The sequence below is a fragment of the Coturnix japonica genome, chromosome 1, assembly GCF_054131305.1.
Source record: "Coturnix japonica strain WE chromosome 1, WE-NBRP24, whole genome shotgun sequence".
NCBI lineage: Eukaryota > Metazoa > Chordata > Aves > Galliformes > Phasianidae > Coturnix > Coturnix japonica.
In genome coordinates, this window is record NC_140663.1 from 56,478,024 (window position 1) to 56,505,330 (window position 27,307).

Genomic DNA, 27,307 nt, shown 5'->3' on the forward strand with positions numbered 1-27,307 from the left:
CCAAACTATGGAATTCACTTTCAACTCAGTGTTTCTATATAGCCATGGGTGCATCTCAGAATACAAATAAAGGCCCCTGAAGTATCTTAACTTCCTTTACTTCAGAAAGGATGCGGTATTGTCTCATCTATATTCAAAGTCACCAAAAAACAGAGTCTGATCTTCCATTATAGAAAGTAAATTGTATTGCTTGCATCTCCTTAATTGCTCTTCCACTAATCAGTTGCTCAAGAACAGAACTCAAGCTCCACCTACACTTGTTCTTAAGTAACTTCCTCTACAGACTCAACCAGAACTAAAATGGGAGGCTGAGTTCAAACAGAAGTCTAGTATTTTTAACTTTTAAGTAAGCTTAGGTTTACTGCTGAACACTCAAGTGCTACTACCTCAGTTTTCTCACTACTGAAACATTCCTGGGGTTTATACACAGGAAGATCAGATTCCTTCTGTGACCTCTTGGAGAAAGCTTTTATCTTATTTAATCGGTCACTAGAGGAGGTCCATATTTTCCATTTTCTAACTCTAGTTCTTATCTAATGACTGCCAATGAGCTGATTCACACTCCACTGACATTAAGTTGGATTTGTAGACAATACATTGTTCCAAAATACATACTGCTATAAAATGCATCCAAGAAACTTGACGTCGTTATAAAACACCAGATCTTAGCTCACTATAAAACACTATTCACCTACTCTGCACTTTATGTTTCAGTACAGCATTCACAACATTCCAGTCTTTGGAGATGGTATGGTGGTTCAACAGTTTCTTCCGTTGGAGAATAGTCCTGGGGTCTTAATAACAGCACTGACTTGGTAGCAGTTTTCATTCATTTCGTGATATACAGGGTCGTGCATTAATTTAGGTTGAAAGGGACCCTCTGGTATAAACCCATTCAACTAAGATCTACAAACACTTTCACAGATCCTTTGAGACAACCGATAGACACATTCTTAAAATTAATTCACCGATTAACACTCGCCGCCCTCCCCCCCCCAAGAAAAACTTGTTCCTAGTTTTCAAATACTAAAATTAAAATGACTTTCTGCCTCAAAACACCTTAAATTAATAGTGACAACAAATGAGTCTCATATCTGGAGCTTGTTATATAACTTTCTCTGGAGATTTTTGTCATGGTAACTGAAACAGAGTACTTGCCTGAAGCAGTTTCTGCTGACCAGAGCAGAGAAGTTACCTATCTGCCTCCACTACTAAAACAAACTTTGTTTTAAATTGCTACAGACGCTGTATTCTCACATCAACTTCCCTAATACAAGCCTGATGCTAACTGAAACAACAGATTAGCATAAACAAGCCACTGTTTTCACAGATCTGGAAATTTTTATTTATAGGAACAAGAAAAGAGATCAAATAACCACCTCATAACACAAGCCAAAAAGGAGCATTATTTAAACTTTCATAAACTTTCCCTGTAAAGGAAGGAAAAAAATAAATAAATCACATACAATGACTCAAGGATTGCAGAACTAAGACTTAGAAGAGATAAAAAGATCAAGTCCACACATCCTCAACTTGATGCATTCAGAACCTACCCAGAAGACAACAGAGAAGACCTAAAGAAGTATTAATTTATATATCCTACTCAACAAGAATATTAAGTCTCACGTTCTCTTAAATTTCATTAAAAAAGAAACCCTCTTGTCCCCCATCAATATTCACCCTAAGAGCAGAAGTGGAAATGAGAATACGGAGAGCATTCAAGCAACTGACAGCTCAAAGGTTGAGTCAAGTCCAAAGAGAAAAAGGGAAGAAAAAAAGAGTAAGTTTTGTAACTTGCAAATTGTTTATGATTTTGTAGCAGATAAAAATAAAAAAATAAAAAAAAAATAAAAAAAAGCAATAAATTTCTGTCAGGGCTAAGAAATCAACTCATGGTAACTGCAAGTAGGTAGTTTCCCATGGCAACTAAACAATTGTGTGCAGGATCCTGGTCTTCATTATGTATGTTCCACAGTTTAAAAAATAACTTATCTAGTGGACTGAAAACAAGTAAATGTAACCCTACCTCATTTAATCTGCAGTAGAAAGATTGCTGTTTCTCCTGAGTGGTGAAGCAAATGCTGTTTGCTTTAGAAGTTTTCCAGCTGGGGCCTGAACAGACCACAGTTGTCTGTGGACAACTGACCTACAATTACTGTGAGGGACAGTAGCTTCCACTTGGAGAATTTAAGATCTAGAAGTTCTCATCTGTTATCACTGTTTGAAGACTGAAAGCAGTTGCATTAGCAAAGCCTTTCTAAAGGTTATCTTTGTATGCGTGACATGAGATATTTAATAATGCCATTTTGCTATTGTTACATTTTTGATAACTACTACAAATTTCCTCATGTGGAAAAGCAATGATTTCTCTCCTAGATGTCTTTTTTCTTCTCCATGCCCTTTGAAGAATATTTGAGTCAAACTGACTTTATTTCCTTCTTCTGCATCTCACAGATATACACAAATATTAAAATCATCTCCAAGAAATCTTGATCAGAAGCCAAAATCAAGTTAACAGATGTTGACAAGGGAACTTCTTCAATACACAGGTCTCTGTGGAAGATGCTGCAGACATCAGTAGCCAGCTGTTTCCACTGTTGCTCTGAATTCACATCAGTCTTTCCAACTAGCTTTGCCTGCAATATCCATCTGAGATTCAGTATTTAAAAAGCTGAAAATGGGCAAAGAATTTCAGCACAACATTCCCTTTAGAAGACTCACTGGTTTATCATAAGAGAGAGCTGCTTTGATCATACCACGAGTCTTCTTCAGTAGACATTTTGTAGCAAACACAAGCAGAGCAGACACGTGTAGAACAAAATATGTTTAAAAATGCCATCTATTTTCTCACTGGCATACGTGATCCTCTGCTTTACAGAAGCCTCAACTGACTGCAACACAAGCTAAGGAAATGAATTATGAACGTGTTGTTGACTTTGCTTATTTTGATATGGTATTTCAAATGTAGTGAAAAGCTTTTATAGTCATCCTTACTCCTATTTTTTATAAAGCCAATCAAAAAGGTATTTAGATAGCCTTTTTTCCAGGATTTATTTGTTAACGGTAAACAAGTTTCTAGCATATCCACTATACTCAAACGCAATCTGAAGTTCTTTGCCTCAGTCAAAGGAATACAATTCCAGAAACTGACTGAGCCATCTGCGTTTCAGTTGTTTTAACAGTGTTTTTATGAAATAAAAAACTGATAAATTAGTAGCTCTATAAAGCAAAAATGAACCTAATGTTTTCAAGCAAGAGTTTCTAGAAACTTGTGCTACAATGTCAGCTTTGAATATGTATGAATTATTTGCATCACTGGAAGTAGTTACACTCCCCCAAACTCTTTACTATTTAAGATTTCAGTGAGAAACAGCAGAAACCGCTCACGCTGCATCATTAAGTAATGAAACAGCAACGTAGGGGCCAGATCTGTATCTTCACTTAAGTTCTCATGAATTACTTTTAAAAAGCTTTGCCCAAAAGTACTCACCTTCTATTTAGGCAACAGCTCTCACAACCTCCTTGGGCAACCTATTCCAGTGTGCACCACCCTCGGAGTGAAAAACTTCCTCCTAATCTCTAACCTAAGCCTCTCCTGTCTCTGTTTCAAACTATTCCCCCTTGTCCTATCACTATCCACCCTTGTAAGCAGCCATTCTCCCTCCTGTTCTCCCTTCAAATACTGGAAGGTCACAATGAGGTCTCCCCATCTCTTCTCCAAGCTAAGCAAGCCCAGTGCCCTCAACCTTTCCTCATAGGAGAGGTGCTCCAACCCTCTGATCATTCTAGTGGTCCCCCTTTGGACCCGCCCCAAGAGCTCCATGTCCTTCCTGTACTGGGGGGCCCCAGGCCTGGATGCAGTACTGCAGATGGGGCCTCACAAGAGCCAAGTAGAGGGGGGATTGTCACCTAACTCTCCCTGCTGGGCACAAGAACTACAGATTTAAGATCACAGACTTGAACCGTCAGCAATCAGATACCCATTATAAGCTTTTTTGCACTGAAAAATGTTTAGAATTTGGAAATGAAGTTAAAATCTTTAGTTACAGCATCAGGGCTTGTCTGTCACGCTTGACTTTGAACACAGGAGCACAACAACAAAAATTACAACTGTTTAATTCTTTAGGAATCATAACCAGAATGTAAAACTACACGTCTTAACCTGACATAAAATATTCACTCTTAACAAGATACGTTAAGTACCATATCCACTGAGCACGGTGCAGTGTCCATTTTCACAGACAACACAGCGACGGCCTTAAAAAGATTCTTTTATTGCCCTCCAGAAGTGATTGTCTAGAGCCTATGCTTTAACACTGTTACATTTTGATCTGACTTAGAGGATTTACCACTTCAAGGGTATACCAAGCAGAAAAATACTCCAGGCCTCAAGGGGGGGCAGGTAATTGCTGAGCAGCAGACAGGAACAACACACAGTAGTTATTCACTACTGTACTATCAGCATATTAACAAAGAATACCACCAAATCAGACCAGTCTCCTAAAAATACCCATTTAGGTACTTTAATACAAACTCACACTTTATACATGAGATCATTTAGTCATGGAATTCTGAAAGCAGATAGAAAAAAATACACTTTATGTGCTGCATCTCCTTCCTTCCAGTTTTGTGTTATGGTAAAATAGTAAGTTGGGGATAAAAGCATCCAGGGGTTTAATTGGAGAATTTGGGCAGTTGCCACTGTTAGACCATTGCTTCAGATGTTAAGTAGACAAACGAAGACCAAGAACCCAATCTCTACTTAGATGCTAGCTCTGAATGAAAATATTTTCAGTTATTGTAAAAGCACCGGTCAACATCTGTATTAAAATTCCCAGTGCATGCTGTCCAAAGAATGCACAGGAAATGACTATTTTCCTTCTAGAAGAACAGTAGAGGTCAGCTACTAAGTTTCAGTTTCAACTGATGTCACCTTGATATTTGTATTATGTGGTGTAAAAACTACTAGTACTACCAAAAAAAAACCAAATCATGATAATTAATGTGAGTTCTGAAAGATGAAGTTGTACTCCATTGTAAAGATATGACAGGATAAATGGGGAAATGAGCAAACCTTCCAGAATTTACTGCTATAATTTAAGAAGAACTGAATTCAGGTTTTATAACCTGCATCAAAACCATGACTTCCTTCTCTAGCATCTAAACAAGGAACATATTCCAGGCAAAATGAAATGTTCCATCAATCCCTAAAACAATCAAATTTAACTTCTAAATAAGTTTTCGTACCAAATTAGAAGGCCTTTTTCTCTGCACCTTGAGTTCACATTTTGATCACACAGAAAGATATAAAAAACATATAATACCAGCTGTGTTAATGACTTCTAGAAGCTCCAAGTCTTATGTACATTATTGCTGACACTCTAAAGCAAAATAAAATAAAAATCATGAAAAAGCAGATACCCTGGAAGTAAAACACATGATTACAAACATCCAAGAAATAAGTGCTACATTTCAGGCAGTACATGCTTAGGAATCATGCATTAAGATTCATGGAATGGCCTTCCAAACCACTTATGTGCAGCACTTAACTTTATAGCAACATTTCTATTTAAACACACCAATACCGATACTCTTTTAATTTAGATGAGCCACCTATAAAATTTAAGCTGCACTTTAGCCAAGCAAAAGAAATATTATAATTATATAAGTTTTATTTTTATTATTTATTTTATGTAAGTATTATAATAATTATATAAGGTTCTGAATTAAGAACTGGAAGTATTTTTGAATACCTTTTTTTAAACAGATACTGCCTACAGGATTTATATTCATAGAATCATCAGCAAATCCGTTTAGAATAGATATGCTGATGATAACTGTTCTATGGACAGCTCTATCTTTTGTCTCAAATGGCCTTCCAGCTCATCTTCCCTCTTTTGCGCTGATCACTAATTTACAGGCCATAAGCACGTTTAAAAGAAAGTTCATAAATGACTGAATTTCGAGCAAAGTAATTCAGCAATAAGTATCAAGACTATTTTAGTTCATAAGAAACTTCAAGCACACGATTCTACTTCATAAACTGTCTCCATAATTGGATACACATTAGAATATTCTTTGAGCTTTGGCTGGGAGTATGACAGGCAAGTCTCCAGAATACCTTTCTACTGATGTTCTGCTCTGTTCAGCTTATTAGCCACTGCGTGCAATTACTCTATTTGATTTTCAAAGTGTAGCTGAAGGCTAAATAAAATGATTTCACCATTTCCCTTTTGGCCCATAACCACTGAAGAAAGCAGCAAACGTGTATATAAGCAAAGAGAAAAGCCTAGACAATACCATAATTCTTGTTGCAGAAAGAAAGCCACAAAATTCTTTTCAATAGAGAAACGCAATGACTCTTGGTGTGCTGTGTACCTGCACAGAACTTCAGAACTACACCGTGCACAAAACACTATAGAAAAACACTAAGAGCATAAAAGCAGCTGAAGTGCCAAAAAGCACTAACATTCAAGTCCCCCAGTATGCTTTAAAGCCATGCTCATGCGTACATGTATTATGATACCGAATTTACAAGATTGTGATTCTCATTCTCTTCCTCCTCTACCTTATCAGGATTTCAACTGGTTTCAGGACAACACCGAGTTATATAATTTCTTTTTCAACAACAACAACAAGCCAACAAGAAATCACACAATTTGCTTCCAGTCAACATTACAACAAGTACTGTATCTTAGTCAACAGGACTCGTTTACATTGATTACTTTTCTAGGCCGAGAGCTACAGACCTTCACTGAATGAGAGAGCACTGCACATACTAGTCTCTTAAACACTGGAAGGAAAACAATACTTCCTCTCGCCCTCTAGCATATGACTGAAGAATTCACCACTGGTGGTTGCAATCAACACAGGCTTCAGCATTAACTTGCAAAAAGAAAAGAGCATCACCAGCACCCAGGAAAATATCAGCCATGATAATCTGTACCTGCCTCTCCTCACAACAAGCTAAAGCAGAAAAACACCCACCAGTTTAAAACTGCCGAAACTGCAACTCCTAAGAAAAACAACTGTTATGCAACAGGCTGGTCAATTATTGGCACTTAATTCCAGTTAATGCTTTTGTCTTCGTAACAGGAGATCTTCCTACTCAAACAACAACTAATCCTTTTCATAGAGAAGTGTGGGTATGTAAAAAAAAAAAAAAGCATTATCTCAGATGAAGATAATCTTAGGGAAATAATAGAAAAATTAAGAACAACTTACACAAACCTTGAGTTTTGGAAGTGCGCAAATTAGGTAAAAGCAGTAACTTTGATCACATTTTCGTCTGGATGCTTCCCCAAAAGCTCATACGAGCATAAACATAAAACCAGAGAAAAAACATTAAGAACACAGGGACATGTATGAAAATGAATATGTGATTGAAGTAATAAAATACAACACATCCACAGGCTTTCTTTATCTTCTCTCCACCTCCTCCTCCGACCTTTCAGATGCATCTTTACAATGCCTTTTATTCTCATAAAAATTACGGACTTGCGAAGTCTGTATTTCCGAGTCCACTACATTCTCCTTAAGTATGAGAAAGCTACTTGACCTTCATGTTGTAAGTCCGTACTTGTGCATTTTGATAGTGCTACAAGACCAACTCATTTCGTATTTTTACTTATGTGGCCTTTGTGACTCACCAACTCCAATAATATCCAGTCAACATTCACAACTAACACAACTTGTCACCAATGTCTCCCGATGTGGACCACCACAGAACTTTGCATTTCAAGGAAGCTTAGCTCATCTTCCATATGAACTCCTGTTGAAATCAACAGTAAACATCCAAAACAAAATGTAAGAGCTTAGATTAAAAAAACAAACAAACATGGATTTAACAAAGCAAAAAGGATACAAGAAAGAGAAGTGTGTATAGAATGAGGAAGGCTAGGAAGAAAAGAAGCAGTACTACCAGTATTTTCCCCCACACCTAGAGTTCTGTGATGGTCATTCATAACACATTCCTAATTTACAGCTCCATAGCTGGTGACATATAAACTAAAGACTCAAGACAAAACAAGATTTATCCACAGCAATAATAGTTTTTTTCTTCTCATTTATGGAATCGAATATATTAGCAAAGCTTTCAGCAACAAAAGTTCAAATTGATTCAATGGTATTCAAAACTGGGTATGATCACACTTTTTTTTCCCCCCCAAACAGCAATTACATGCATTCAAACAGCAATTAGGTATATCAGTATAACAACAGCCAGAAGAGAAATAAATAGAGTTTAATATTTTAATTCGGGTAGGAAATTGATAGATCCAAGGATTCTGAAATGCCCATCCAGCCAGCAAGCCATGAGTGCCCCAGTACAAAAAAGACAGAGATCTCCTGGAAAGAGTCCAGCAGAGGGCCACAAAGATGGTGAAGGGCCTGGAGCATCTCCCCTATAAAGAAAGGCTAAGCAAACTGGGTCTGTTTAGCCTTGAGAAAAGACAGCTGAGAGGGGATCTAATCAAGGTTTATAAATATCTGACGTGTGGGGGCCATAGTGGCAAGGCCAGACCCTTTTCAGCGGTATGTGGAGACAGGACAAGGGGAAAATGGACATAAGCTGGAGCATAGGATGTTCCGCACAAATGTGTGCAATAACTTCCTTACGGTGAGGGTGACGGAGCACTGCAACAGGCTGCCCAGGGAGGTTGTGGAGTCTCCTTCTCTGGAGATATTCAAGTCCCGCTTAGACTCCTACCTGTGCAACCTGCTGTAGGGAACCTAATTTGGCAGGGAGATTGGACTCGATGATCTCTAGAGGTCCCTTCCAACCCCTACAATTCTGTGATTCTGTAATTCCACTTCAACATCAGGCTTACAGTTTAACAGACTCTGTTTTCCTCAGGCTGATCCACTCTATGTTAAGTCAGGGTGATTTTACTGGCATTTATCCTATTTTTTTTTTTTCCCTTTTAGTGTTATCTCAATTGATAGGATTCAGTGGAGGCAGCACATATAGCTTCAGGGAAAATAAATAAACAAACAAACAAATAAATAAATAAATAAATAAATCCACTGTTATGCTTCACGTACCTTACTGCAAGTTCTTCAGAACTCTGTTCACTATGTACAAACAGTAAAAGTCAACACATACCCCCTAAACAAGAACTAGACAATTCAGAAGTGACTAGTTCAATCACAGTCAGTGCAACCCAAGGCCACCACACAGCTTCAAACAGGCCCTCTTTGCACCACATGGGTTAGTTGGTCCATTATATTCTTCTAAACGTACTAAAAGAACTGATGCACAAACTAATGACACACAGGAAAGAAGAGCTCATGTTTTCAGACCATTTTAAATCACACTGGAGAAACTAATCAGCCACATCGAAGGGGCACTTTTCATTGACCCCATATATCGCATTGTACCAGACATGTTGTATACTTTAGAAAAATGTTCTTGTACATTCTCAGTGTTTCAGCTAAGAACAACTCCCTCATGACTATATAACTTCTTAACAGCCTCTCTTTCAGCTCTCCATAGGTATTCAGTAGCAAGCAACGGCATGATTCCACAGAAGAAATATTTAGATTAACACACTCAAATTGACAGAACAAATTAAATATCAATTTTCAGGTTAGTTTTACTGCTTAATTACACTATCTTAAGCAACCACATTCCAACACACTTGAGTAACTACAAGAAAACAACGGGAGGCCCAGAACAGTCTACATACAGAAAAAAAAAACAACTCATGTAATGCAAGTAATAGCTGAACACTGGGGAACCACAAGGCAGAGGAGCCTGAGCAGCTCCACTAGAAATACCCTCAGACCAACAACTCCAGTGTTAGTCCAGATGAGTCCCTGCAAAACTGCCTGGTTCCTTTACACCACACTGTAATCCAGCAGGCCTTCAAGACCTCGTCACTTAAAAGCAAAGTAACCACTTCCATAGGAGAGGCAAACCAGGTATCAATACAGGCATAATAACAAAGTGAACTTCAGCATTCACCATGCTGAGCTAAGGTAGATTTCAGCGTATTCAGAATGTGATTAGCTTCCAACTCATATATTCCACCCGCATACAATACACTTTCATTTAGTTTGTTGCTCTGGAAGTAACAAATTATTCCAATCAACACTCAAAAGAATAGAAGCTACTCTCAAAAAAGTTAAAGCTTTTTATATCTACCTGCTCTCCTAGACATATTGAAGTCTCTTCTTTGCCTTTCCACAACAGACTTGAACACTCACCGATCTCACTGCTGTGCTTTCCAAGAAAACCTATTTCTAAATCACGCTTATTGCTTTAGTCTCCCCAATTAGTTTTGCAGTAGCAAACTTGACTTGTCAAGTCACATCCATTCAAATATCATTATATCCCAAAGTGCAAGACTTCATATAGTACCACAGTTTTGCGAAGGACATTGCTCCATTTTCCACCTGAATTACTAACAGTCCTTCCAGATTTTTTTTTGTTTTCTTTTCTCTATTCTTCAGGAAGTTAAAACAAAGACTCCCCTCTGCCCAACAGGAACTCCCAGTAAGCAAGCACAGCATATCTGTTTTTCTAAACACATACCATTTCTGGCCTAACGTTACTTCAACTTTCCAGTCCACTGGAAAGAATACAGCACTTTCAGTTAGGTAGACTGCCCTATCTTCTTATAGTATTACATTAGTTGATATGTCAGATATATCTGCAAGCAGTGCTACTAATAAGAAGCAACAATGTAGGGGATTAGAACAGCTCATGAAGTGAGAAATTCTCAGTTAAGCCACTGAAGACTAAATTACACCAGGAAAACATTTATTGTAGCTTCTTTCTTACAAATCCAGGTTTATCTTGCCAAAATCTTTGTTCCCTAGTGACTGAACAGAAGAAATTCTGCTTAGCTGCTAACTGGAAAACTTGCACGTTGATAGAGAAGTCGTGTTAAACAGTTATATAACTTGTCATTCCACAGAGGAAAGGAGGATAAAGGGAAAAGCACAAATGCCACTCATGTTAAGAAGTTCTGTGGGCTTAATATAGCCTGATCTTCTAACTAGTACTTTTTAAGCCCCCTGTTTCCTCCCTTGAAGGAAGCAAATTTCTCTAATCTGCGTGGGTACTCCTCACACATCTGAATGCACACTTGATTCATCTGTTCCTATGAAAGCTTCTGCTTTCTTGTGGAATTTTAAACATTTGAGTGGATGTATGTGGGAAGAGTGCAGAATTCCTTCAATCCCAACCCTGCAAAGATACCCCTCAAGTCAGCATATGCTGGTTATATTAAAAAGGAATATATCAAAGAAAGCAAACAGTAAAAGCTACTTTTTAACCTAGTCATAGTAAAAATAGATGACACTGTACTTAACAGCTAGCTTAACACACTAATTGCAGTATATCTGTAGAAATTAACATTTACCACTAAGTATTTACAAGACTACAAGTCTAGAAAGGTAGAGACTAAGAAGATGTTTCTTATTGAAAAGAAAGAAGCCTTTCAGGATTACTCAAATGACGCAAATAGTTTTTCACATTTGTATCAAGTAGAAGCCAGCTGTGTCTTCCAAAAGCACAGATTGGCAGCACTGAAAACTCCTTTGCAAAGCAACAAAGCAACATTAGGTGGCAAAGCCTGTTTCATTGCCATCCCTCAGAACTACTGTTTTTAAGGAAGATACAGTTTCTGAAGACAGAATCTTCAGAATACAATATCTCTTTACACAGAAAAAAATGATAATACAAATTGAGACACTTCCTTCTGCCTCTGTATGCTTCACTCATCTGCTAAACTGGCAGAAACTTTCTCTATGTAAAGAGAACAAACCATGGCCATTGAAAAGTATGTTTTTCACATTATACATCATGTTTCACCTGATGTTTGAATTCTGACATCCATTAAGCAATCTTCTCAGTATGTTCTTAACAATTTTTAAGTGAAATAGAAGATGCTAATGATTCCAAAGACAATATTACCCATAGCTTAAAGCACACAAGTGGAAAATAAAAAGGCATTAACTCATTATGAAGGGTTGAACTCTTCCAGACTCATTGATGATATCCATTCATACTTTTATTTTTAAAACACTCAGGTCATTTGGTTAATATTTCAGGATCTAACACTCATATTACACAAAATCAAAGATGAAGGACTTTATGATGCAAGTGGCAACAAGCCACAAGATCGTAAGCTGTTGTGCCAATTCAACTACTGAGAAACTAATACTAGAACAAGAACTATAGAAAAGCAAAAAAGAAAGAAGCTGGAAATGAAAAATTCCCCAAAAAATTAGATAAGAAAGTTAGAATTTCAGGAAGATGCAAACTAAGATATGTAATATTGCTTTTTACATTGCATGGAGAAGAAATTCTTACCAGTAAAAACTTTGTAACTCAGTAAAATTCCAGAACATTACATCATAAAGACAGTCATGCATTAGGCAGTCATAAGAGAACATGGAAACTGGAGAAAGTATTTTTCTGAGAACTGCACATAACACGTCATATTTGTCCTCATATAATTCATTCATTTAAGAACCGAGAGGGTAAAATACTAACTGAGGCTTTCCCTACCATCAGAGGATTCTGGAGATTTCTTGCCCTTCCTCAATGAATGTTTTCTTTTGACTAGTAAAATGTACGCTCACCCTTGCACACTTTGCCTCCTGCTCCTTCATTTAGTCTCACAAAACCCACCGATACCTTTGGAAACTCTTGCTCCTCTGTAACTGATCAGAAATTGGTCAAAACAGATTAACAAACCATTAATAAGGAAGAGGTCAGCCAAAACTTATAAGCTCTTATAAGCTTTGTTTCTTCAGGAAACCAGACTAAAAGTTTACTAGCCCACCTGTCAGGCAAACATAACGGACCGAAAGAAAACAATTTACTTCTTGCTTTACAGGCAAATAAAGACACTTACCAGTTGAAGATAAAAAGCCTTATTTGCAAGTGGGATTGCGAGAATGAACAAGATTAGACCACAAACAAATTCCTGAGGTTTATTCACGTTCTACATTAGAAACCATTCTGGAACATAATATCATTCAAGAATCGTATGCTTCTCTTATTATAGTAACTTTATACAGTATCTCTCTTTTTAAGGTTTCTACCCCATTTGAGAATGTCCTTCAGCCTCTCCACTACAGGATCTTCACCAGCATGGCTCAAGCAGTAGCAGAATGAACAAAGTATTTGACTTTGCATTGAAGCAGATGAAAAGCAATGAATGAAATCCATCTGTTGTACCAGCTATACCCTACCTTTCAGGAAGGGTGAGAATATGAAAAATAATTATCTTTTTAAATAGTACTGCGGTGATCTTCTAGATATAACTGGACTCAAAATGGCTACTGGCAAACTTTTCACCCCAATAACAGCTACACAAGAATCTGTTAAACACTACTGTGCAGCAATTTCTGTAGATATATATATGTAACTCTTGTAAAAGCTGTAGCAGTAATAGAAGACTCCAGCTGAAACACTGTGGAGGCCATTGAAGAAGAGAAGAAAACAAGGAAGTGTCAGTGTTTGCATAGGCATAGTTACATACAAGGCTATTAACAAATAGCTGAAGTGGAATAATATTATTCCTGGTTATTACCTCTAGGACTTTGTAGACAGAGCAGAGCATGTGAGCATACAGCTACTTTGATGCAAAGTCCAATAGCTTAGCTGAAATTGTCAGAGAGGACTATTGAAGCTAAGCTGCTGGACTTTGTACTAAAGCAGCTGGAAGTACTTGTACACATTTCTTTCTGCCAAGAGTGCTACAAGTTTGGGTAACTCCGGACGAAACTTGACAAGTGGAGCAGGAAGAACTTAAGTCATCAGAAGGTATGTCAGCATGCATCAAGTTGCCAAAGACAGTCATTAAGTTTTTCAGAGATCTAAATAATTACAGTTAAGTTACGTGTACGCCAAAGAGCTTTGGGAATGTCTGCTATGATGTAACAGCTTCTAGACAATATTTCTTGTGCACTATCACAGAATCACAGAATGACCCGGGTTGGAAGGGACCTCAAGGATCATGTAGTTCCAACCCCCCTGCCTAGCAGGGCCACCAAACATACACCTAACTAAAGGCCCTCCAAAGCACTATCTTGTCTTTTTGTACTGGGACCTTTCCTACAAAATTCACTGGCAACTGAAGGCAAACGAGGTCAGAATCCAGCTTCCAAATAACGTGTCTGCAGATCTTTTTTTTTTCAGCCATTACATATGTGCCTACTATTCCCGTAGCGCTTGCTCTAACTGGATCTCAAGCCACTTGACAGAAGGTTAATGAACTAAGCCTCAGCACACCTGGTAGCTTAGCATCACCCTATTAAGGATGAGCCCTGAGGCAGGGTAACCAAACCGAGGCCGCACACATGCATACACACGAAACCAAACGAGGCAGGACTGGGACACGAGCTGCGGAGCCAGGCAGCCACACGCAGCCGGCTGGCGGGGCCGGAGGGCACTAAGGCTGCGGAGCAAGAAGGAGGAAACCCAGGAAGCAACGGGCCGCCGGGGGGAGGGGAAGCACGTCCCGCTGTCTGAGCTCCGGCACAACGCAGCGCTGCCGCTCCACCCGTGCTCAGTCGGGCGGCGGCTCCCGGTCTCCCATCGCCCAGCGATCAGCCCATGGCCCCCAGCACATCCCTCCCTCCTGAGCGCCCGGCTTCCTAACCTTGGCCACGTAGTCCTTCACCTCATCCAAGTCCCCATTTTTAAGGGCCCACATGAATTCCTTGTCGGACATCGTGGCGGGCGAGGTGACGAGGTGACGAGGGGCCGGCAGCGCCTCCAGGGAGCGAGGGCGGCGGCGGCTCGGCGGGCAGGAGCCCCTCCCGTGACGGGCGGGGCGGGGCAGCGGGGCCGGCAGCGGTTGGAACGGTTGAGGCCCGGCACAGCGGGAGCGAAGCAGCCCGGGAGGAGCTGCCGAATAGGAGAGAAAAGCGGTTTACTGCCGCGCCGAACTTCCGCTTCCGGTTTCCATTCAGCCCCCCTACCCACTCCGCCGGCACACACCCACGCGGAGAGGAGGAGGGGGGGATGTGAGGCGCATGCGCAGCCGGCTGGATTCCTCCGAGTGCGCTTTGCGCATGCGCCCGACTTGAGCATCCCTCTGTTCCCGGAGATGCTGGGATGGAGGGGGGAGGGGAAGAAGCGGCGCCGCGCATGCGCTCTAAGCACCAGCGGCCTCTCCCCGCCGCAGGCCCCGCCTCTAGCGACCCGATGGTTGCCATGGTGCTGGCTGTCTCACCGGGCCGCCCGTGGGTACTAGGCGCTAGGCCGCAGGGACACGGGCAATGTGGTGCTTCATTACTGTGTCTGAGCTGCCCCAGGCACTGCATGTTTGGGTGTTCCCTCTGAGGATAGGCCTATCTGTCATAAAACACCCGGGGCACTGAGCACGCTGTGAATAATTACTGTAATACTGAAAAACACAGAATGACAGAATGACCCGGGTTGGAAGGGACCTCAAGGATCATGCAGTTCCAACCCCCCTGCCTGGCAGGGCCACCAAACATACACCTTTACTAGATCAGGTTGCCCAGGGCCCCATCCAACCTGGCCTTGAACACCTCCAAGGACGGGGCATCCACAACCTCCCTGGGCAGCCTGTTCCAGGGCCTAACCGCTCTCCTAGTGAAGAACTTCCCCCTAACATCCAACCTAAATCTTCCTTCTTTTAACTTAAAACTATTTCCCCGTGTCCTGCTATTATCAGCCATTTCGAAGAGTTTACTCCCCTCCCAGGAGTAAGTTCCCTTCAGGTATTGAAAGGCTGCAATGAGGTCACCCCGCAACCTTCTCTAGTGGCTAGACATAAAAGGAAGTATGTGATAATTAATTAATATGCTGGCACTTGGTGGTTGCATCTGCTTTTACAAACCACATGTTTTGCGTGCGAAGCATATGGCCTGTTATGTGAATCATGCCTGATTGCCAACAGGCAGCTGCTCTTCCTAACCCCCAAGCATCGTCCCAAACACTCCTGGAGCTGCTTTGACTGCACCCAGTCTGGCAACGTGCTGAGAAAGTACAGCACTGCTTAAACATTCACAGAGTCATAGAATGGCTTAGGTAGAAAGGGGCTTCAAAGCCCACCCAGTTCCAACCCCCAGCCATAGGCAGGGCTGCCATCCAGCAGATCAAGCTCCCCAGGGCCCTGTCCTACCTGGCCTTGTTTCCAGAGATGAGGCACCCACAGCTTCTCTGGGCAGCCTGTGCCAGTGTCTCATGGCTCTCTGAGTAAAGAATTTCTTCCTAACATCTAACCTAAATCTCCTGTCTTTTACTTTAAACCATTTCCCCCTGTCCTATCACTATTAGACAATGTAAAAAGCAATTATGTTATAGCTAATAACAAAGAAGGGGTGCTCCCTGTTTCTGTCAGTGAGTGAGGATTGCCATATGAATCCTTATGTTTCTATGTTTTCATTGCAATTCTGAATGTAGAAATGTTGAACATGTATGGATCTGTAGACTTTTGATAGGAATTAAACAATTTTTACACAAAATAGCCAGAATATTACTTGCAAGGACATAAAAATCGATACCTTTTAAAGTCCAAGTATATATTGATTTCACTTATAAATTGAGAAGTTTTGGAGCATGGATGATTTTGTCTGCATTCCTTCTACTAATGCCATTAAAGTGAGGTGAAGTTTGGCCTCTTTTCCCAGGTAGCTAGCGATAGGATGAGAGGTAACGGCCTTAAGTTGCGTCGGGGGAGGTTCATGTTGAATGTCAGGAGAAATTTCTTTCTCAGAAAGGGTGGTAAGGTATTGGAACATTCTGCCAATAAGGTGGTGGAGTCACCGTCCCTAGAGATTTTCAAGAAAAGATTAGATGTTGCACTGAGGGATATGGTTTAATGGGCATAATGGTGATGGGTTGATGGCTGGACTAGGTAGATATTCTTAGTGGTCTTTTTCAACCTTAGTGGTTCTATGATTTTAAACTTCTGAGAAATGAACTGTTAAATGCAATTGTATTGTTTCATAAATACTCTTAGTATATGTCTAAAAAATGTTCAGTGCTTAATTTTCAATCTGCAGAAATGGTAAGTAGCTTTGAATATTTAAATAAGATGTGAAATTCAGTTTCTTCCTTAATTAGGAAGCTTAGATAATCCTGAGTTAATAAGTCTGGTGAAAACACATTTAACGTTCTGGATACTTATTTAGGCATTTTAGTATGCATCAAGAAGCCATGTTCTGACCACGTTGTTTGTAAATGTTTGCTGGACTTTTGGATTACCGTGTTTGTATACACTAAACTGAATTGTTTAAACTAGGAATTTCACACTTCTACCAGCTTACTTTGTTTTTCTTGTAAGCAGTAGTAGAATCATTTGCCCTGTGTAGTGAATCTCCTCTTTGTACTGTATTTAATTGTAGTAGCTAAAACTCTGGGTGGACTAAACTCACTGTCTGGAGAATTAGTTCATTGCTGAGAGAGTCATAATTATTAGCCATTGAATTTATGTTGGCTTCTTGGATATAAGCCTTCACTTGGTGAAGTTCCATACTTCAAAACAGTATTTTTAGTGTTAACGGACAAAGTTTCAATGCAACATGTAAGTCATGTTCCGGGAGTTATACTATATAGGTAAATACATATTAGATATAAATTTAATTTGTAATTTCATAGAGATATGATGCAAATGTATTGCAAGCAAGAACAAATGCAAGAACAAATGCCTGCTATGACAGACTTAAAACATGTTCTTTACTCTGTATTTTACATTTTAAACTCAAGAACCATGAGATGCAGTGCCTCATAGTTTGAATGGCTGGAGGAGACAAGAAGTGATATCGAGTTAAGATGTAGGAGGACTGCTAGATCAACGAACCAGAAACTGTGCTTCCTCTAGCCCAGTTATTCCTAGTGAGATGAAATTAGTTTCTGCTTTCACTTACACTTTAGGATCTGTTTTGAAGACCTACATAACTCATGGAGTGTCTCATAAGTTTATGCTGCTCTGCTGACTGGAGTGAATCTCACCTACTGGATATTATATCATTTATTTTGATGTACCTTCATATTTTTTCACATATGCTTTTGTATATAAATGTAGTTTTACATGTAACTGTTTCAACACACACATTGTAATTAACTGTTATAAACTGTATTTAGTTATACAGTGGTGCTGTTATGTCTTGCATATGCTAGTATTAATCATAGATGTAGTAAGACAAGACAGTGAATTTATATCCAAGTGAAAAACAGAACAACACAAAAACCCAAGCAGGAAACTTACATTCATGTTGCTCCTCTTGCAAGCTTTTTGTAAAATCCATATTTGATGGCACAGTTGACGCATTCCCTTTTGGTAATACCAAACAGTACGTATGCAACAGCTGTTAGTTTAGTAACTATACTCAAACAGTAACTTAAAACATCAACATAAAGAAACCATTCTGTTGATGAAAAGATAATAAAGCTAACAAAAAACAGTAGACTGAATAAAGTTATGAAACTGACACGAGATCTAAGAATGACAGATGAAAATTGGATAATTGTTTTGTTTTCAGCTTATTAGTTTTTACCGTACTTACAGTATTTGATAAACATTGTTAGACATCAAGAAGAATATACAATATCTTCCCCTTAAGTTTTCAAATTAGAAGTAGTTTTACTAGTTTAAATTCATCTTAGCCAATAAAGTTTTGGGTTTTGGACTACACATCTTAAATCCCATTATACAGGATGTGAAAGACAAGGAACTCGTCTCTCCCTGAATTCTCTCTTTAGCTACAGGAATCTCTAGTGAAATAGTTTAGTGTTTGCTGACACTACTGCACATAAATTTATTCCTAACCTTTTCAAATTCTGTGTAAATGTTTGAAACATAAATATAAGGCCAGGGTTTACTTAGCTAATATGTGGGATGAGGTATCTGAAGGAAAGGGGGATAGGAAGGAAAAGGAATTGTTTGTTTGTTTGTTTCCTTCAATATATCAAACAAGATTTCAGCTAGGGAAAACCAGCAACTGTTGGCTGTATTTGTTGTGGTACTTGAAACAGCACTATCAGCAGAGGAAGACATATAGCTCTAGTTCTTTGACACTTGTTCATGGCAGGACCTTTGAAACAAATGTGGTAACTTGAGTGTCAGTCTTCAATAGTGAGGAAGGCACCTTTCTGTGGAAATTAATCTTCCCACAGAGTGGACGGCCTTTGCCTTGAGCGCTATTTAGTAGACTTGATCTAGTACTCAGTTTTGCTAAGCAAGGGGCTAACTGAAAACTGAAACAAGGAGTTGACAAGCACTCTCAGTAAAATTAGCAGATGAATAATGTTTGGAGATTTGACCTATAAACAGTCTGGACTAATTTATTAACACAGTATAAAAATATCCTTTTGGCTGTAGGCCTCTTCTTCAACATCGTTTGCAGATGCCAGAGAATTTCACATTTAAGTACTTTAACTTCTCATCTTCTGTTCAAAAGACTATAAGTCATTATTTCTGTCTTTATGACTGGAAAAAAAATAACATCTTTGTGATGCCTTCACCCAAGATAAGACAGTTTTCTCCTGTAATTTGATTTCTCATTTCAAGGGCAGTTCATAAGAAATGGAGTACAAGAAGCTATCTCTTGTTAGTCTCAGTTATTTCTTTAAATTAGAATCAGAGAATTATAGAAAGAAGTATCATGAAAAGGAACCTCGGAAGGTATCCAACAGCATCCCTGCTCAAAGAAGATCTGACCTAAATTAGGCTGCTCTAGACTTCATCCAGTCAAGTTCTGAACTTCTCAAATCATGGAGAAATCACAATTTGCCTTGTTTCTTGCAACTTGTTCCAGTGTTTAGTTGCTTTCACACACACATCTACACAAAACAAAAACACGACAAAAAATACTTCTATCTTATCAGAATTTCCCTGTTGCAACCTAGTCTTTGCTATTATTTTTTCTATACCCCTTCCAGAAGAGTCTGGCTCTGGTTTCTCGTTACATGTTTATGAAGTAGTTGAAGATAGTATTAAGATCCCCTGTTCCAGATTCTTCTCTCCTCCACATCTTGACATACTGGCTTGTTCAGCAAGACAGTTTCTTACAACTTTTTGTCATTGTCATGTGCTTTAGTTGACTTGTTGTCTTGGTCATCTTCCAACAGACTCATTCCAGTATGTCAACACTTTTTTTTTTTTAATACTGGGAAGCCCAAAGCTGGAAGCAGTACAGTGATGACTAAAAGGAAACAGCTGGTCATTATTGATTCCTTTGCATGCTGAAATTGCCTTCAGGAGAACAGCTGAAATGAAGGGGTAAGCAGCAGAGAGCCCATACTAGCATGGGTGAAAACAGTCCCTGTTCCAAAGTAAGGGTATGTGCCAGATAGCTGAGAATCACAAGCAGGAGAAATTAGCCCAATGCTTTGCTGATTCTGCAGGAGTCTGAATAGATTGCAGTTTGCTTTTTCACAATAGTATGGGCCATGCAGTGCTGACAAAGGTGAAATCTTTTGCTAGTAAGCAAATGAGAATTGGGTGCATTAGGGACCGATGCTAACAAAGAGGAAACATTAGCTACATTGGTGTTTTTTTTCACAGTAAGTTAAAGCAATAAACAAGTGCCTACTAAAAGTGATACCAATGTGATTTTCCAGTTAGATGAAAACAAGCGATTACTGAACTTGCTCAGCTGCATTCAGACAGTTCTATAGTGTAATACTGTATGTAAAATTCTAGAACTTTAGTAAAAAAGAAAACAGAAAATAGAAATTGCCCAACTACATACAGAAAAATACCTGATAGGAAAATTCAGCATTTTGATTTTTTGCCCTCATTCAGAGCTGCCTGTATGTGAATTACAGTTTATAAACTGAGTGTAAATTGACATATTTTATATATTGGTTATTGAATGACTGAAGCTTTTGGGTAATACCAGGAGTAGAACAAACAAAACATTAAAAAGTTTTAAAATAAGCCAGGCTAAAGCAGTTTAACATTTTTATTCAGAGAATAGTCATAGGTGTTACTGGTGGACTAAAAGTTATGCTTTTAGTAGGAAACAGCTTTATTTGAAAAGTCTGCAATTATACTTTTGAATCCCAAGTTTCTACAAACATAGTAGGGAATGCTGCCTCTGGGGCTGTTGCTTCTTAGATCTGCAGTTTTCTGCACTGAGGTGTACTGTTTCTGACTAGTATGGTCCTGGCTTTACACAGGTTGTTTGCTGCAATGCTAGTTGTTCCATAAGCATCAGAGGGTAAAACAAAGATCTTCTATATAATACAATAAGAACATTTAGGTATTGCATTTTTCACCTGTGATATTTAACAGGAACACACTCTTGTCCATGCTATCATTTCCCATGCCTTCATTTTTCCGTCATTAGTCTAATGGTTTTCTATGACTGTAAAGAGCTCTGAGAATCTTAGATGAAGGATACTGTACTTTTATCCAACAACTTTTCCCTTAGTTTGAAGGAACACATTGCTTTCATTCTTGATTTATATAATTTCTTTCTCTGTTTTTTCACTTTAGCTTGTCCGTTTTGATATTAAAATACATGAACAACACTTTCATGTAAACAGAGGCAAAACTGTGGTAACACTCCTAATTGTGATGTCTTTATATAACGATTTGGGTTAGGATTTCCATGTTCTGTAAAAGGCTATAATAGCTTCCTTGTGTGGGTGTACATCTCTCCTCGTTACATGGATTGCATATATTATGAAACACTCTGCTCTTTGTTGAGGATCTTTGGTACACTACAGTCTGATTCAGTGTTATATTGCTCCTTCTATCCCTCTCAGGTATGGTTTTGTTATACTTTTCATGGTCCTAGCAGAGTGATGGAAAAATAAACAACCTCCTAATATTAATCAGCTTGAAGGATAACTTTTAATTTAATGGTACCAAATGCCCTTCCAAATCTCTAACATGCATTATTCCAACATGGCATGTGGGAATGGTGCAGGAGCCTTGCAATAGCCTGGAGAGAACAGCCAGGCATTGCTCAGTGCACTCTGTCAGATTGCTCATGTCTTGTATAAGTCGAAGTTCAGAAACATACCTACTAATACTTATGATGATAGGTACAATGTACAGCAATCACTAGTGCTGACAGACTGTAACTCTTCCATTGTCCATACACTCTTTACTCAGATTGTACAAAATTGTCTGCATTGCTCTTTCTCATCGTATCCATCTGCATCCATCTGACTAAGCTCTGTTGTGCCTAGATGGAATTTAATAGCGAGGTCACCTCTTTTCTGTCGCACTGAGCTTTGTTTTGACGGAGCAAGGGAACCAGCTCAGGTACCCTGGCACCATGCTGACCAGTGCCTCCTAAAGTGTCTGTGCTACTTACAGTTTATTTGTTCTTTTAATTAACTCCAATTTTAACTAACATCTACATTTAATTCTTAGCAGATTCATGAGATCATAAAGTTTCAGATAACACAGTAAGGGAGAGTCCTATGCCCAGAATATTTCTGCAGCTGTGGTTACTTTTAAAGATTTGTGCTCACCCACCATGAGTTTGCAAAGTCACTTGTCATCCATGCTTTGCTCTGTTCAATTAATATGCCAGGGTGCTATGTCACTATTCTTGTGAAGGAGCATAGTCCGCTTCTGCTCAAAGAGATGAAATATAGGAGGACCATGCCAATACAGCCTAACTGGAGAAACTGACAGAATCTGACCACATACTGAGTATGTCACATTCCATATCTGTCTTTTTTTCTTTTTTTTAAGATAGTGTTTGTTAACTTACAGAATCAAAAATAGTAGCTAGTTAAGGATTAACAGTATTTTCTTAAAAATCACATCTAAATGCAGTTGCGGCTTACATTGTGTGCATGCTAATAATAAAGCTTACATTGTGCAAAGCTGTGACACTTAAGTCTGCAACCACTAGGTGTTACTGTCCAGTTTTTAACTACTGTGCAACATAACAGTCAGAGCTTTGCGGTGGAGCTGGAAATAAAATACTAAGGCACTTTCCTGTATCTTTGTATTTCCTTATGCATATCCACGAAAACTGATGAGCTCTTGGCCTTTTGTTTTTCTTATAATTATAGAATGGCTTGGGTTGAAAGGGATGTTAAAGACTATTCAGTTCCAATCCCCTGCTGTGGGCAGGGTTCCCACTCAGCTGATAAAGATGCCCAGAGCCCTATCCAACCTGGCCTTGGATGCCTCTAAGGATGGGGCATCCACAACTTTTTTGGGCAGCAGTATTCCAGATGGAACCTCACAAGGGCAGAACAGAGGGGGACTCCCTTGCCCTTCTCACCACCCCTCTTCTGATGCAGCCCAGGATACAGTTGGTCTTCTGACCTGCATGCACACACTGCTGTCTCATGTTGAGCATTTAATTCACCAGAACCCCCAAGTCCTTCTCCGCAGTGCAGATCTCTGTGCGTTCTTCTCTCAGTCTTGTACGTGTGTGTCTGGGTTTGCTCCAACCCAGGTATAACACCTGGCACTTGGTCTCATTAGATTCATATGGATTCATTTTTATGTTGTCCTTTCCTTCTTTCAGGTCATCTGCAGACTTGCTGAAGGTGCACTCGATCCCACTGTATAGGCTGTTGAGATATATCTTAAAGATCCCCAGTCCCACAATGGACCCCTTGGGGTACCATTCATGACCAGCCTCTGACTGGATATAGATCTATTGACCACAATAAATCTCTGGCTACAACTAGCCAACCAATTTGTTATCCTCTGAATAATCCATTCTTCAAATCCACATCTTTCCAACTTGGATATAAGGATGGGTATGTACCAAAGGCCTTCTACAAGTTCAGGTAGATGACCTTATTTACTCCTCCTTTGTCCACTGACACTATCAGTCCACCATAGAAGGCTACCAGATTTTGGTGAAGCCATGCTGACTGTCTCCAGTCACTTCCTTGTCATGCATGTGTTCTAACATGTCTTCCAGGAGGATCTGTTCCATGATCTTCTTAGAGGGAGATGTGAGGCTCACTGGCATGTTGTTTCCTCTGTCTTCCTTTCTCCTTAAAAATGAGAACGATGTTTCTGGGTAGACTTAACTTTCAGAATATCATGGAGATATTCAGGATATCATGCTCAAGCAAGAAAGCTTCATTAATAGGCTTCCTTTAAACCAGGTGGACTGTAGTAGGCCCCAACCTCAGATGTCCTTTATTGGTCCAGTCCTTAATTTTAACCCATATATACTCATATATTGTTCATGGCTGTTTATTGTCTATCAGTGTCTTAATACAGAAATCAACACTTCCACTCATCCCTCCTCACCCATCTCTTCTAAAAGCATTATAGCACTCAAATAAATTTTTGTGGTAGCAATTGTGTCACAGTTTTCTAATTGCACCATGGTTTCCAGTTCCTCCTTCTTGGTTCCCATCCTTCATGCATTGGTGTAGAGGCACTTCAGCTGGGCTGTCAGCCACATTACCTTCTTGGAAGAGACCTCCTTAATTATTTTTTAAAAGTTCTCTCTGTTTCTTTAAAGGACCTAAAGAAACTGAAGGCTACAAGTGTATTTGCCTATGTGTATATTAAACTGAAACAGCAGTACCACATAAAATGCATAGAGATACACGAACTGGAACAGATCTGTGCTGCCTTTCAACCTATGTATTCAGTCCAACTGTGAATACTGTGCAAGTCCAACTGCCAACACGGTATTCACAGTGGTTGCAGGTAGATCATTCCTACTATACATATGAAAACCAATATGATTCTCAGTTGAGAAACGTGCTTGTGACATTACCAGTATTGTTTGGAAAAGTGGGGTTCCCAGTTTTCCCTGCTTTTTGTGTGACCAATTCTGATATTGAAGCAACTTCACAGAAGATGGAAGTTTTATTCCTTTAAAGTGATTACAAATGATGTGAGCTGTTGTAGGAAGAAAACATCAGAAATCTACGAGTACTAAAGATCAGCAGGCTCTAATAATTAAAAATATGTATTATGTATGTCTTCCTTTTTTTTTTTTTTTATTTTTTTATTTTTTATCACAGTGGTAGGTTTAAGTTTGCTATGTAGCTTTTTGTCTGATACCACTATGTCACAGTCCAGTAGACAGCAATGACCCATAAAGACTTTGGCTAACCTGAATTAAAACAGTACTTCTGCCTGAACTACTCTTTTTGACAGAGCTATCAGAGACAAGTATCTCTAGGTATAGATTTACAGATCCATTCTGAAGTAGGAGATACAGTTTGATTTGAAAGTTAGTAGATGTTACTCATTTTAAGAAATTTCTTCTCCCCATTCCAGGTATTGTACCTGAAAAACATGAAATTTGGAATTTGCAAGCAATTAAGCTTACTAAATTCATATTTTTTCTTTCCTTCTTTCTGTTTTATTTTTGTGTTTTGTTTTGTTTTGTTTTGTTTGCTGACTGATCCCACCTTACTGTTGGCAGAATTATATTATATGTATCCGGGGAAATAACTTCCAAGATATTGACACGGTCCATCAGAGGTGGGTGTGCATGCTGCTGCACATCAGGCAGGTTGGTGAGCTGCTCGTTTGGTAGCAAAAAGTGGTTTTCTGTTCACCCACTCAGATTACTCACCTATTCCTCATGGAGGAGCAGGAGATGTCAGAGGTCCTCACCTAAACAGAGAAAACTTAAGTGGATAAATCAGGGAAGCAGCTACTGAACTGTTTTGAATATTTCAATATAATTCCACATATATTCAAAGACTCAGATAGGCTGATTCAGACAAGAGGATTATGGTGTTTTTCCATTGCATATGCCTCCTTTTCCCTTGTATAATGGAAACAGTGGGAGTAAACTTCTTTTGTGACAACAAAAGATCTAATAAATGAGTAGGTTTGGGGTAGATTTGAACACCTGATGAATGCAGTGTTTGCTGTGAACAACTTTTATTTATGTAATTTTCCATATTTAACTGCACACCTGTTTCATATCTAATAAAATTGCATTTCCTCTATGTTATCTTCCTACCAGTGCAAGTCATCTATCTGGAACATACTAGTTAGTTTTAGAAAGCATAGTTCTCTAGCTTTCTGACATAAAGTCACATTTCAATATTCTTATGTGAATGTCACTCCAGTAACTTTTATCTAGCTAACAACTCCAGAAATTTCCCACTTCTGTGTATTGATGAATTATATCATGCCTGACCTCTAGTGGCTACGAACTTGAATTGACTGTCCTCCGGCCTACAGAAAAATTAAACTCAGGTTTGGCTGGTTTACGAAAAGAAAAACCGCTGATTTAAGAATACCTCATGGTGAAGGTAAAGAGGATGCAGTATAAAGAGCAGCCAGGTGGATTTTCAGGATCAGATCCAAGTTAGGGTTGCTGTGTGGAGGATGGCAATGTTGTTGCATGAAGGAAGCGTGTATATTTTAACAAGTATTTAAGTTTGTTGCATGAGTTTAAGCATTTTTTTTTCTACACCTCTGTGAACTGAAATAATATCTAACCACTTTTACAAAGTCCTTTGAGATCTATGGATCATTTTTTTGTTCATGAATTTAAATAGACTTGGTCTACCAGTGATAAAGAGGCAGCACACAAAGGAGATGTTATATTAATCTGATGTTTTAAAACAATAATGACACCTTCTGGATGTGTGTATGTACTCTCAGTGCACTACTATTCACTCCTACATCACATACCACATCAAATGAAGACATTATTTTCATAATATATCTCTCTGCTTTGCAGATAATTATGATGCTACAGAAATAATGCACTTGCATTAGGCTCTTAGATCTGACAGGTTATAGGATTTTCATGCAGTGTTCTGTATCCAGTTTTAGTATTTGTTATTCCCAGATCATAACTGAGACTTCACTCTATGCATTACAAGTAATCTCTGGCAAAACATCAAGCATGAAATTTTCAATAGGTAGAACATATAACATTTTCTCTGTAATAAACAGATGTTGAAATAATTATTTATCCTGAAAAATCAAGTGAAAATGCAACATGTGGTATTGAAGTTTGTTAATGTGATGCTAAGTTATCAAATAAGCTGCTTGCAAACTGGGCAGTCAGGCATCCCCAAACATTTAGATGACACAATATCCCTCCTTCAGTTTCCAGTATTAAGGGAACAGTTCAGTTGTTTTTTTTCTATAGGAATGGCAAGAAATCAGAGAGCCATCAGTGACAAAGTATATAAGGAAACCTACAATAATGGGAAAGTTGTTCTACTCTCTAGAAAATTATGTATTTGCTGACAGATTCAAAAGAGAACTGTTTCACATGAAAGAACAAAATTCACTGAAACTGGCTAGGGACAGTGAAAATAGCACCTTCTGTTGTCACTATCAGGTCTTGTGTGTCCCAAACAATTCACATTTAATAAGGGCATGAAGGATTGTTGACACCACCATATTGCCCTGAGAGCAGGAATGATGAGCACACCCCCACT

The 27,307-nt window shown here is 39.0% G+C and overlaps 1 protein-coding gene across 1 annotated transcript in view; it reads right to left on the bottom strand.

The window, feature by feature from the left end:
* The window catches only part of MTPN (myotrophin), a 39,030-nt gene extending 24,105 nt beyond the window's left edge, over window positions 1–14,925 (bottom strand). The window contains exon 1 of the mRNA XM_015866477.2: window positions 14,619–14,925. Within this exon, the coding sequence (XP_015721963.1) occupies window positions 14,619–14,690 (72 nt within the window). The 5' untranslated portion in view covers window positions 14,691–14,925. The remainder of the gene's footprint in view (window positions 1–14,618) is intronic.
* Window positions 14,926–27,307: the final 12,382 nt, after the last annotated feature.